Source organism: Rhinopithecus bieti, unplaced genomic scaffold, assembly GCF_001698545.2.
Source record: "Rhinopithecus bieti isolate Rb0 unplaced genomic scaffold, ASM169854v2 scaffold_42612, whole genome shotgun sequence".
In the NCBI taxonomy this organism is placed as follows: domain Eukaryota; kingdom Metazoa; phylum Chordata; class Mammalia; order Primates; family Cercopithecidae; genus Rhinopithecus; species Rhinopithecus bieti.
The window spans coordinates 140,868-151,559 of record NW_016817187.1 but is presented as its reverse complement, the minus strand read 5'-3'; the positions used below and the strand labels follow the sequence as shown (position 1 = coordinate 151,559).

The following is a 10,692-nucleotide window of genomic DNA, read 5'->3' as shown; positions in this document are numbered from 1 at the left end:
TTTTTTTGAGACGGAGTCTCGCTCTGTTGCTCAGGCTGGAGTGCAGTGGCCGGATCTCAGCTCACTGCAAGCTCCGCCTCCCGGGTTCACGCCATTCTCCTGCCTCAGCCTCCTGAGTAGCTGGGACTACAGGCGCCGCCACCTCGCCCGGCTAGTTTTTTTGTATTTTTTAGTAGAGACGGGGTTTCACAGTGTTAGCCAGGATGGTCTCGATCTCCTGACCTCGTGATCCGCCCGTCTCGGCCTCCCAAAGTGCTGGGATTACAGGCTTGAGCCACCGCGCCCGGCTAGAACATAGTCTTTATAGACAAAGCTTAAAGTCCATATAGGGAACAGTGGAAAATACTATTGGAAGGCCTTGAATAGCAGGCTAAGGACCTGGCATCATTCAGTAGGTAGTGGTTACTGTCAAAGGAAACACCAGTGTGGTATGGAGGAAAATTTTCTAGTCCTGCTTTCAGAAGACTGGAATTATTGTGCCAGTGTAATACTTGGCAGTCCTTACCCTAAACCTTGGTTTATTTCTAAAACAGGGGTAATCAGGCAGTTGTGAGTGTTAGGGTGATGGCTGTAGGATTAAAAGAGGGCAATTTTTTTTTTCCTTTCTTTTCTTTTTTTTTTTTTATACAGAGTTTAACTCTGTTGCCCAGGCTGCAGTGCTATGGCAGGATCTCGGCTCACCACCACCTTTGCCTCCCCGGGTCAAGCGGTTCTCTTGCCTCAGCCTCCCAAGTAGCTGGGATTACAGGTATGTGCCACCATGCCTGGCTAATTTTGTATTTTTACTAGAGATAAGGTTTCTCCATATTGGTCACAATGGTCTCAAACTGCCGACCTGAGGTGATCCGCCCACCTCGGCCTCCCAAAGTGCTGGAATTACAGGCGTGAGCAACTGTGCCCGGTCAAAGAGGGGCAATTATTATTATTATTATTTTGAAAGTCTCGCTCTGTTGCCCAGGCTGGAGTGCAGTGGTACAATCTTGGCTCACTGTAACCTCTGCCTCCCGGGTTCAAGCGATTCTCCTGCCTCAGCCTTCTGAGTAGCTGGGATTACAGGCGCACGCCACCACGCCAGGCTAATTTCTGTATTTTTTAGAGACGGGGTTTCATCATGTTGGTCAGGGTGGTCTTGAACTCCTGACCTCAGGTAATCCGCCTGCCTCAGCCTCCCAAAGTGCTGGGATTACAGGTGAGCCGCGCCGGCCAGCTGCTGCTGTTAGGCCTACACAATTGAGCTTTTGTTGTTTTGAGTGATCCTGAACAGTTCTTTTGGGCAGGGGAATTTGTGTGTGAATGTGCAAACATATATGTAAACTGATGGCTGCCTGGCCTTGTCCTAGGTTTTGTCCCGTATATATTCTGCCTTTTTTTTTTTTTCTTTTTCTTTCTGCATGTATGTATATTTTCTCAAGGCGTCTGCCCTGCACTAGACTTTGGCTTGCCTTTCCAGGCCAGCTTCCAGAGGATGTTTTGGCAGTTTTCCCTCTGGGTAACCAAGCGGGCTGCAGCCAGCAGATGGCACTGCAGCAGAAAGGGGCAGAGTCCCTTAAGGCCCTTGGTAAGGAGGGCGGATTAGTAACCTTATAATTTAACCCTCCAGTTAGTCTTGGAGGACTCGGTGTCGCACTTCCGCCCGGACTCTAATAAAACAGGCCGAATTGTGTGCAATTAAGGATTTCAGGATGCAAATCGGAATCTAGTTTTGTCTCCTCCACCCCATCCCCATTATTAGATTGGCAATGTCTTTTGTCACGTTGTCAAAATGTTCTCAGAGGAGCGGTGTCTAGATATTGCCGATTTCTGGTTAAAGTGGCTGAGGTGATCCCAGAATTAATTAAATGCAGGAGAATCGAGATTCTCCTGATAGTTTAAGGAAAGGAAAAATTCACACGAGCAAACGGGCAACCATTTGAATGTTTTCCGACGACGTGGTGCTTTAGGATCTGAAAGATGCGACTTGTTTTGTTTGTTTTTGAGGCGGAATTTCCGCTCTTGTTGCCGGGGCTGGAGTGCAATGGCGCGATCTCCGCTCACCGCAACCTCCGCCTCCCAGGTTCAAGCGATTCTCCTGCCTCAGCCTCCCGAGCAGCTGGGATTACAGGCACGCGCCACCGCGCCCGGCTAATTTTGTATTTTTAGTAGAGACGGGGTTTCTCCTTGTTGGTCAGGCTGGTCTCGAACTCCCACTGCAGGTGATCCGCTTGGCTCGACCTCCCAAAGTGCTGGGATTACAGGCCTGAGCCACCGCGCCCGGCCGCGACTTGTTTTTGTCATTTGTTTTTCCTCATTTGGAACATTCAGACGCAGTCTACCGCGCCCGGCCGCGACTTGTTTTTGTCATTGTTTTTCCTCATGTCATTTGGACCGTTCAGACACAGTCTAACTACATTTCCATCCGGAGTAAGGAAGAGCCGCTCAAGGGCAGTCAACCAGGCCGCAGGTGCGGCTTCTTCACCCGCGGTGCTGGAGTTCTCTCAAGTGGAAGCCCACGACGATGAAAACCTTATAGGTGGGCTGCTGCTTACACACAACGGCCGCCACGGCGCAAAATAAACTACAAAACTATAAGCCTTTACCTTTTCAAACACACCGACGCGGGCCAGCCCCAGCACTACGCCCGCAGGGGCACGCAGAAAACATTTCCTTATCCTGGCCAAGTAGGAAGCCTCCGGGATAGCGTTCTTCTTAACCTACGTCAACACGCTGTTTCCCCGAGCTCGACAATCGGCTAGCCACTCCTGATAGCGGTCGGCGCTCGCCTCTCGGCCCTTGCTCCTGCGTACTCGGCTTCTTCCAGTTGCCTGGGCCCGGATCGGGAAGTGTCAAGCGGGTGCCGAGTTCCCCGACCTCCGCAGCTATCACCACTGAACCCGGACCCCCTACCCAGGTCCAGGGCCAGCCGCCATGACGAACGGTGAGAACCGATACCCTGAGCGGAGGGTGGGAGTGAAGGACGAAGGGAAAACGTGGCGGGCGGGGCCGGGACTGTCGTAGTCGTTGTCCCCGCCCCCTCCCAGCCCGGCCCCCCTTGGCCTCTCGACGCCCCTAACTTCTGTACCCCTATCCTCCTCCGCGGGTTCCCCCTTCCTATATTCATCTAGGACCCCCAGTGCCTCTTATGCTCATACCTCGAGTTATTATCCCTATCCTTTGCTTTCCCTTTTCTTTTTCTTAGTTCTTTCTGGCCTTTGGAGAGGTCAGTCCCAGAGGTACTGCTGCTATTTAGACCCAGGGAAGACAGAGGCTCTTCCTCCCAGCCCCCTACGTTCTCATACTTTCGGACCGTAGTTTTGTTGAGAGGGCCAATAAATCACATAGAATATCAAGCCTCACAGTTTTGGGGGTGCTGATGAATGTAGACCCCACAAAAGATTGTTGTTACGGAGAAATGCTGGAAAGATTTTTTATTTTAAAGTCCTGGCGGGGTGATCTCACGTGGAGACCCTGACTAGTGTTGAAAGGGGTGGATTTAGACACTGCCTCTTCTAGATGATGAGGCAGTTGTCACCCTGTTTATCTGACCTCATTTTCCAGGCCTCTTCAAAAACTTTATAGATACGAATTCTGAATTCCAGAGGACAAGAAGGAGGACCTTCATGATTTTTAGCGTCAACCTTACAGGAAAGGAGAAGAGAAAGCCTTTTAGGCATTACATTGATTTGAGGGGCTCCGGAAAGCATTTCTCAAAAGTACTTTGTCCATAGACCTGGCATTGAAGACTCGAATTTAACCTCCTTGTGAATTTTGCCATTGTCTGCAGAAACTTATGAGAGAAAAAGGGTAGCACGTAAAGGTATAGTTCCTCAGAAAACCTTAGTGTATGTATTAATTTACTGGACCCTTTCTTAGTGACACCTAGCTGTGAGACAGTTTTACTGGAGGGAGAGAGGTAGATAGTGTGATCTAGAACTGGCAGACACTGTTTATATAGAATATTCATTTGGAGCTTTCTGGGAAGTCAGAGGTCTCAGGATACTAGGCACAGTAAGAAAAGGGACATTACCCAGAGGAAGACAGAATCTGAACCAGGAAGTAAGACAGCAGTTTGACACGGTAATTGCTGAATAAATTTTAGTCATTTTCCCCCATTTTGTGGTCCAGTATCTTCTCGTTTTTGCAATTAAGGTGATTCACTGTGATTACCTTGTAAAATGAAATGAGCTTGGTTTATATATTTAGAAACAAAGCTAGCTTGAGTTTCTATGTTGAAGCCTTAGAATACTTTTTCTTGTTTAGAAAATCGTTATTTATTTGACAGAAATTGGTTGTTAGTAGCATGAGTTAATACTGATAGGAAATTGTAGTGGGGGGCGCGGTGGCTCAAGCCTGTAATCCCAGCACTTTGGGAGGCCGAGACGGGCGGATATCACAAGGTCCAGGCAGATCGGACTTCTGGGCTAACACAGTGAATACCCTCTATAAAAATACATAAAATCTAGCCGGGCGGAGGTTGGCGGGCGCTCATGATATTCCCAGCTACTTGCGGGAGGCTGAGGCATGGGAATGTGACGAGTTATCCCTGGGGATGAGGCGGAGTGGAGTATCGAGCCTAGCTTGCAAGATAGATGCTTGAGATTCTCGGTCCTTATTTTAATTTTTTTTGAGGCGGAAGTCTTGGTCTGTCGCCGCGGACTGGAAGGCCACATCTCAGTCCGGCGACAGACCAAAGACTCCGCCTCAAAAAAAATACCAAGAAAGGAAAATTGTAGGATGTACATTCTCACTCCTGTAATTTTTTAAGCTTTACTTTTAGCCTTAACGATTCCTTCACCTACAGTGCCATCTGAACATATTTGGCTACGTACTAGCTCTCCTTTATCATAGAGTGGATTTATAACAAGAAACATGTTAAATTCTGTGTGCTGAGTCTCCTAAGATTCGTATGTCTCAATCTATTGCCAATGCTAGTCATTCTTGGGTATGCCTAATTCTGCCCAAGGATTTCTACTTTCTTGAGAGGTGAGGGGAGGGACGCAGTGGACATTTTGGTAAAGAGGATGTAAAAAAAAAAATTTATTTTTTTTGCGTTGGGGTCTCACTCTGTTTTGGTTCAGGCCAAAGTGGGCAGTGGTCATGATCCGTAGCTCATTGCAGCCTCTGAACTCCTGGGCTCAATCGATTTCTCCTTCCCTCCTACAAGCAATTTTGGGGGAACAGTAAACTAATCTGTAGTCCCCAGGATCCTGGCTCCCTCTTGTCAAGTGTTGGTACTGCCTTTGGGTATTATTTTGGTTATTATGTCAACACTATCTTCCTTAGAGTTTCCCAAGGCAGGATCACAGGTCCCACGATAGATCATACCTAAGGTTTCTTTCTTCTTTATTTATACAGTGGTACTCCTTGGTATGGGATTCTGGGTGTTTGGTTTGCCTCTTTGTTTGCACCTGTGCTACTTCAGAAAGTACCTCCGTCTCAAAACCCTGGCTGCTATCAGAGAAGAAGGGTGTTTGGGGTGTGTTTTACAGGTAGGCCATGTTGGACATGGGAGAAGAGACCTGCCATCTCTGGAACAGTGTGGAGCTAACAAAGTAGGGAGTACAGTGAACTGGACTGATTTTGGTTTCATTTTTAGAAAAAATCCCTCAGATGGGTCTGAGAGTCTGTAAAATTTAATCATTCTTCCAAAGTTGAGGGAAGAGATTAAATGTTAAAAATTTGCCTGGTGTGGGGTGGCTCATGCCTATAAATCCCAGCACTTTGGGGGGCCAAGGCGAGGATTGCTCCTGTCCAGGAGTTGTAGATCAGCCTGAGCCAGACATAGTGAGACCCATTTCTAACAAAATATACAAAAATTAGCCAGGTATGGTGTGGCACGTGCCTGTAGTCCCAGCTACTCAGGAGACCGAGTGGGAGGATTGCTTTGAGCCCTAGGAGGTGAGGCTGCAGCGAGCCATGGGTGGGAGCCCACTGCACTCCAGCCCAGGTGACAGGGTGAGACCCTGTTTAAAAAAAAAAAAAATTAAATGTTATTTAAAATAAATTGTCTATTTTAGCATCCAGATGATTTTGTATTCTCCATGGAGTAAAACTATACACATCAAACCATTTAGGCACCTGGGGTGGAATTCCTCCCTTCAGTGGGAAAATTTTTCTAAACAGAAAATTATTACTCAATTTTCTGGTCAAGGGTACATTGGAGTCTCTTTTAAGGTTTGACTTAATTAACTCGGATGCTTTTTTTACTTGTTTATTTGAGGTACATTCATTTGGAATCCTATCTACCTAAATTTTTTTTTTGAAAAAGGACAAAATACAAACAGTAGACCCTAAAGCATAAGGATAGCATTTAGAAACATCCCACAGGCTGGGTGCCGTGGCTCATGCCTGTAATCCCAACACTCTGAGGAGGCTGAGGTGGGCAGATCACCCGAGGTCGGGAGTTCGAGACCAGCCTGGCCAACATGGTGAAACCCCGTCTCTACTAAAAATACAAAATTTAGCCAGGGAGCCGGGCCCGGTGGCTCATGCCTGTACTTCCAGCCCTTTGGGAGGCCGAGGCGGGTGGATCACCTGACGTTAAGAGTTCAAGACCAGCCTGGCCAAGATGGTGAAACCCCGTCTCTACTAAAAAAACAAAAATTAGCTGGGCATGGTGGCAGGCGCCTGTAATCTCAGCTACTCAGGAGGCTGAGGCAGGAGAATTGCTTGAACCCGTGCAGCAGAGGTTGCAGTGAGCCGAGATCGCGCCACTGCACTCCAGCCTGGGCAACAGAGTGAGACTGCCTCAAAAAATAAAATAAAAACATCCCAGGTCCTTGAGAGCATTGATATGTCTGTCTGTGACTAGAGACTTCAAAATATCACCATGAAAGTGAGGACTTATATGAAGGGCAGGGTGTGATTTCTTCTCTCTTTTGCCTGCTAGCCGCTGTGATTGGAACCAGGCTGCATGCTGCTGTGGCAATTGCTTGTGTTGTAATGGCCTTTTACGTCCTATTTATAAAATGAATTCCAAAGTATCCAAGTCATCAACTGCCAACCAAGGGGACGGGGATGAAGAACCTGTTGGAGACCTGGAATCAGTGTAGGAGAGTTCAGCTGAAATCATCAGTCCCCAGAATGACACCACAGCATCAGCCCCTGCTATATGTGGGGAAAACTCATGGTCATGAACATTATTTATGCTTCAGGGGACTACAGAAAGCCAGCTTCCTTTGATCTATGTGTAAATCAGTCCTTGGCAGAGTGCATATAATGTCCAGATAAATTACACCCCTCGGTGATAAGATTACATACCTCCTTCATAAAAACCTGTCATCCTGTTTTGTTCTTCACCTCCTCATCAGGATCTTTTCAAACTGCGGCTCGTTAGGGAAGGAACTAGGCTGTGTTCAGACCTCTTTTGAAGACAGAATTTTCAAGACTTTTTCACTCTTTGATTTGGATCTGGCAAATTGGGGAGGGGATGCTGGGTGGGAAACAGTTATGAAATGCCAAGATATTCTTTGGCTTTAGAAATTTATTTTTCATGTACCCATCTGGAAACATAAAAGAGAGGCATAGTGCTCACTGCAAAAAGAGAACAGATGAAGTAGCTGTGTTATGTGCTGGTATCTTGAGTTTTGCCAAGAAAATCTGGGCCTACATAAAATTTGAGAATTATCTGTGTGATGAGACCAGAAAGCAGTGGCTTAGACACGAAAAAATTTTTCTGTTCACCAGTATCCTCAAATGGAGACTTCACTTGATCAGATGGTATATGAAAAATGAATCAACTGTTGCTATTTCATAAAATCTTTTTATATTTTCTAAATTACTTAGTGCTAAATACTGTTACTCAGTTTTAAATGCCCCGACTAAGGAATAAGAAACTATTGAAAAATTGTTTAATATATTTGCAGTTGGGGTAGAAGAAAGAAATTTAGTATATTGATTCATATACTAGTAAATTCGTCTAGTATAAGAACTTGTGATGTCAGATTGAAGTTTTGTCATAAAAGACAACAAACTTATTTTGTGTTTAAGTCTGAGTTGTTATGGCAATTTTTAGTTGATTACTTATTTTTCTTAGCCAACTCTTAATTTTCTTCACATTGCATTACTCTTTAGTTGTCTCTGGAAATTCTACTTACTTTGACATGTGAAATTCAAATGACAGAAGTTGCTGATATTCATCAGTGTGTTTGAACCGTGCATAGGATCCACAAATGAAATGAGGGTGTTTCCTGAAGTAGAAGAAAACAGAACTTTGCAAGTGATACTGAAGTATTTTGCCATGGAGTTAGTAACTCCCGAGGAGACCATTTTAGATGGCTCAACATTTGACAGGAAGACTGCTCCATTCCCTCCTTATATCTACAGAAGGATCAGCTATTGGATGTCTAGAACTTCTCTATTTAAAAAAAAAAAAAAAGAGTGGGTCTAAAATTAGATTATTATAAGCAAGCATAGGCATGGGTCTTCCAGTTGAATTGTCCATTATCGTAAAACTTAATGGTGGACAAGTTAGCCGTGGTTGATTCCTGTGTGGCAGTAAATTGTCTTCTGTCTGCTTACTCCAAATAATAAAAGCTGCTAGGAAGTTTAGATTTTGAAATAGGCAGTTTAATGCTTTGAGGGTTTCTAGAAATACAGAAAGTCATCAAGTAAACACTACATGTCTAATCATCTCAGAGTTGTGGCTGTTATCTCTTCAGGAATTGGTCCACAGGGTAAATTTCAACAATTCCTATATTTTCCATTGTCATTTCTGAAGACCTTTGAGATGAGAGAAAGGAAATCTAGTGGAACAGGAAAGAGAGTTACACCTTGTGGGTGTGAGTTTGGGACCTGTTAGCCAAAGGGAATGTCACTCCCTGGAAACAGGTTCAGCATGTTTGCACTTGTTATTTTGTAGCTTTAATGATTTTTGTTTTCTAATGTGTCTAAGCTTGGTGTTTAGAGCTGCTTCATATTTTAAACTAGTTCCATTCCACAGTACTAGTTCAAACCAGTTCTTACAGCCTCCTGGGTGGGTCATCTTGACCTAAACTCTTGTGTTGTCACATTTTGAGATGTTTTCATAGCAGAATGTACCAAAAAGTGCACAAGGTAAAGGTAATTTACAGCAAGAAACAAATACACATTTGTTTTATTTCTTGACTTTCCCTAAGCAGATAAGCAGAAACTTGTTTAACTCATTACTTTGTTTGATATGTCTTGCATATTTTTGACTAAAAGTTATAGGAAGTTATTCCTCTGGGGAAATCTTTTACAGGTGGAGGAATGGGGATAGCAGTATAGCCTCAGATTCAAACTGGCATCACCCTAAACCCTGTGGGCCAGGGTGGAATGAAGTCAGCTCCTTTTTATAGTTGAAATACAATTTTTTATTCACCATTGTCTGCACAAATCCTTGAAAATAAATGTTTTTTTCCCTACAATCTTTGTCAATTTATTTGTCACATCCTGAATTTATTGAAGTTTGTTCAATACTCCCCTGGGTTCAGTTCATAGCCTACCTTTTTAGTTCACATTAGTGAATACCATCATTCCTGTTATCCCGTTGTGACAGCACTGAATATATTATATAGTTCAGAATCTGGCCGGGCGCGGTGGCTCACGCCTGTAATCCCAGCACTTTGGGAGGCCAAGGTGGATGGATCATGAGGTCAGGAGATCGAGACCATCCGGGCTAACACGGTGAAACCCCATCTCTACTAAAAATAGAAAAAAATGAGCCAGCTGTGGTGGCGGGCGCCTGTAGTCCCAGTTACTGGGGAGGTTGAGGTAGGAGAATGGCGTGAACCCGGGAGGTTGAGCTTGCAGTGAGCTGAGATCGCGCCACTGCACTCCAGCCTGGGCAACAGAGCAAGACTCTGTCTCAAAAAAAAAAAAAAGCATCTGGCCTAGCTTTCTCCTTTAGGGCAGCTGAGATAGATATATCTAGAGATATCTATAACTAGATATATATGTACCTAAGATATGCTGAGATATATATAACTAAATGTATAAATGCATGTAGTAAGATTTCATATATATATGAATATCTTATTCATATATATGAATTAATAAGTTTTTAGGCATATTAAATAAGGTAGATAGCACCCCCAATACATTTCACCTACTATTGCTATTAAAATACAAGTATCTGGCCGGGCGCGGTGGCTCAAGCCTGTAATCCCAGCACTTTGGGAGGCTGAGACGGGCGGATCACGAGGTCAGGAGATCGAGACCATCCTGGCTAACATGGTGAAACCCCGTCTCTACTAAAAAAAATACAAAAAAAAAAAAACTAGCCGGGCGAGGTAGCGGGCGCCTGTAGTCCCAGCTACTCGGGAGGCTGAGGCAGGAGAATGGCGTGAACCCGGGAGGAGAAACTTGCAGTGAGCTGAGATCCGGCCACTGCACTCCAGCCTGGGCGACAGACTGAGACTCCGTCTCAAACAAACAAACAAACAAACAAGTATCATCTGCCCTAAACAGTCATAAACATCTTCATTCAAATGAAGTTAACAAGTTAGCCAGCCAGGCACCTAGAAAAATCCTTGAGCCAGGCTGGGTGCAGTGGTTCAGGTCTTTAATCCCAGCACTTTGGGAGGCCGAAGCAGGTGGTTCACCTGAGGTTAGGAGTTCAAGACCAGTCTGGCCAACATGGTGAAACTCTGTCTCTACTGAAAATGCAAAAAAAGGTTGTGCCACTGCACTCCAGCCTAGGTGACAGAGCGAGACTCCATCTCAAAAAAAAAAAAAAAAAAAAAAAAAAAAAAAAAA

The 10,692-nt window shown here is 44.9% G+C and overlaps 2 protein-coding genes across 3 annotated transcripts in view; one reads left to right on the top strand and one right to left on the bottom strand.

Annotated features, from left to right (window-relative positions):
* The first annotated feature begins 2,904 nt into the window (after positions 1-2,904).
* Positions 2,905-7,523, top strand: TMEM167B (transmembrane protein 167B). Its single transcript, XM_017855931.1, has 3 exons — positions 2,905-2,940; positions 5,332-5,464; positions 6,863-7,523. The coding sequence occupies exons 1-3, from the start codon at positions 2,905-2,907 to the stop codon at positions 6,946-6,948; spliced, it is 255 nt and encodes an 84-aa protein (XP_017711420.1). The 3' UTR covers positions 6,949-7,523.
* CFAP276 (cilia and flagella associated protein 276) overlaps positions 7,303-10,692 on the bottom strand; it is a 13,833-nt gene continuing 10,443 nt past the window's right edge. Inside the window, exons 4-5 of one of the 2 annotated variants that reach the window (XM_017855940.1) lie at positions 8,073-8,165; positions 7,303-7,386 (exon numbers count right to left, since the gene is read on the bottom strand). In XM_017855940.1, the coding sequence (XP_017711429.1) occupies positions 7,332-7,386; positions 8,073-8,165 (148 nt within the window). In that variant the 3' untranslated portion in view covers positions 7,303-7,331. Of the gene's footprint in view, positions 7,409-8,072; positions 8,166-10,692 lie in introns of both variants that reach the window. The other variant, XM_017855941.1, reaches the window with a different exon arrangement.

Bases quoted from the DNA above. Each gene is read 5' to 3' on its own strand.
- TMEM167B (XM_017855931.1), top strand. From the start codon at position 2,905: ATGACGAACGGTGAGAACCGATACCCTGAGCGGAGG. The intron at 2,941-5,331 runs GTGGGAGTGAAG...TTATTTATACAG, and splicing joins ACCGATACCCTGAGCGGAGG to TGGTACTCCTTGGTATGGGA. The intron at 5,465-6,862 runs GGTAGGCCATGT...TCTTTTGCCTGC, and splicing joins TGTTTGGGGTGTGTTTTACA to TAGCCGCTGTGATTGGAACC.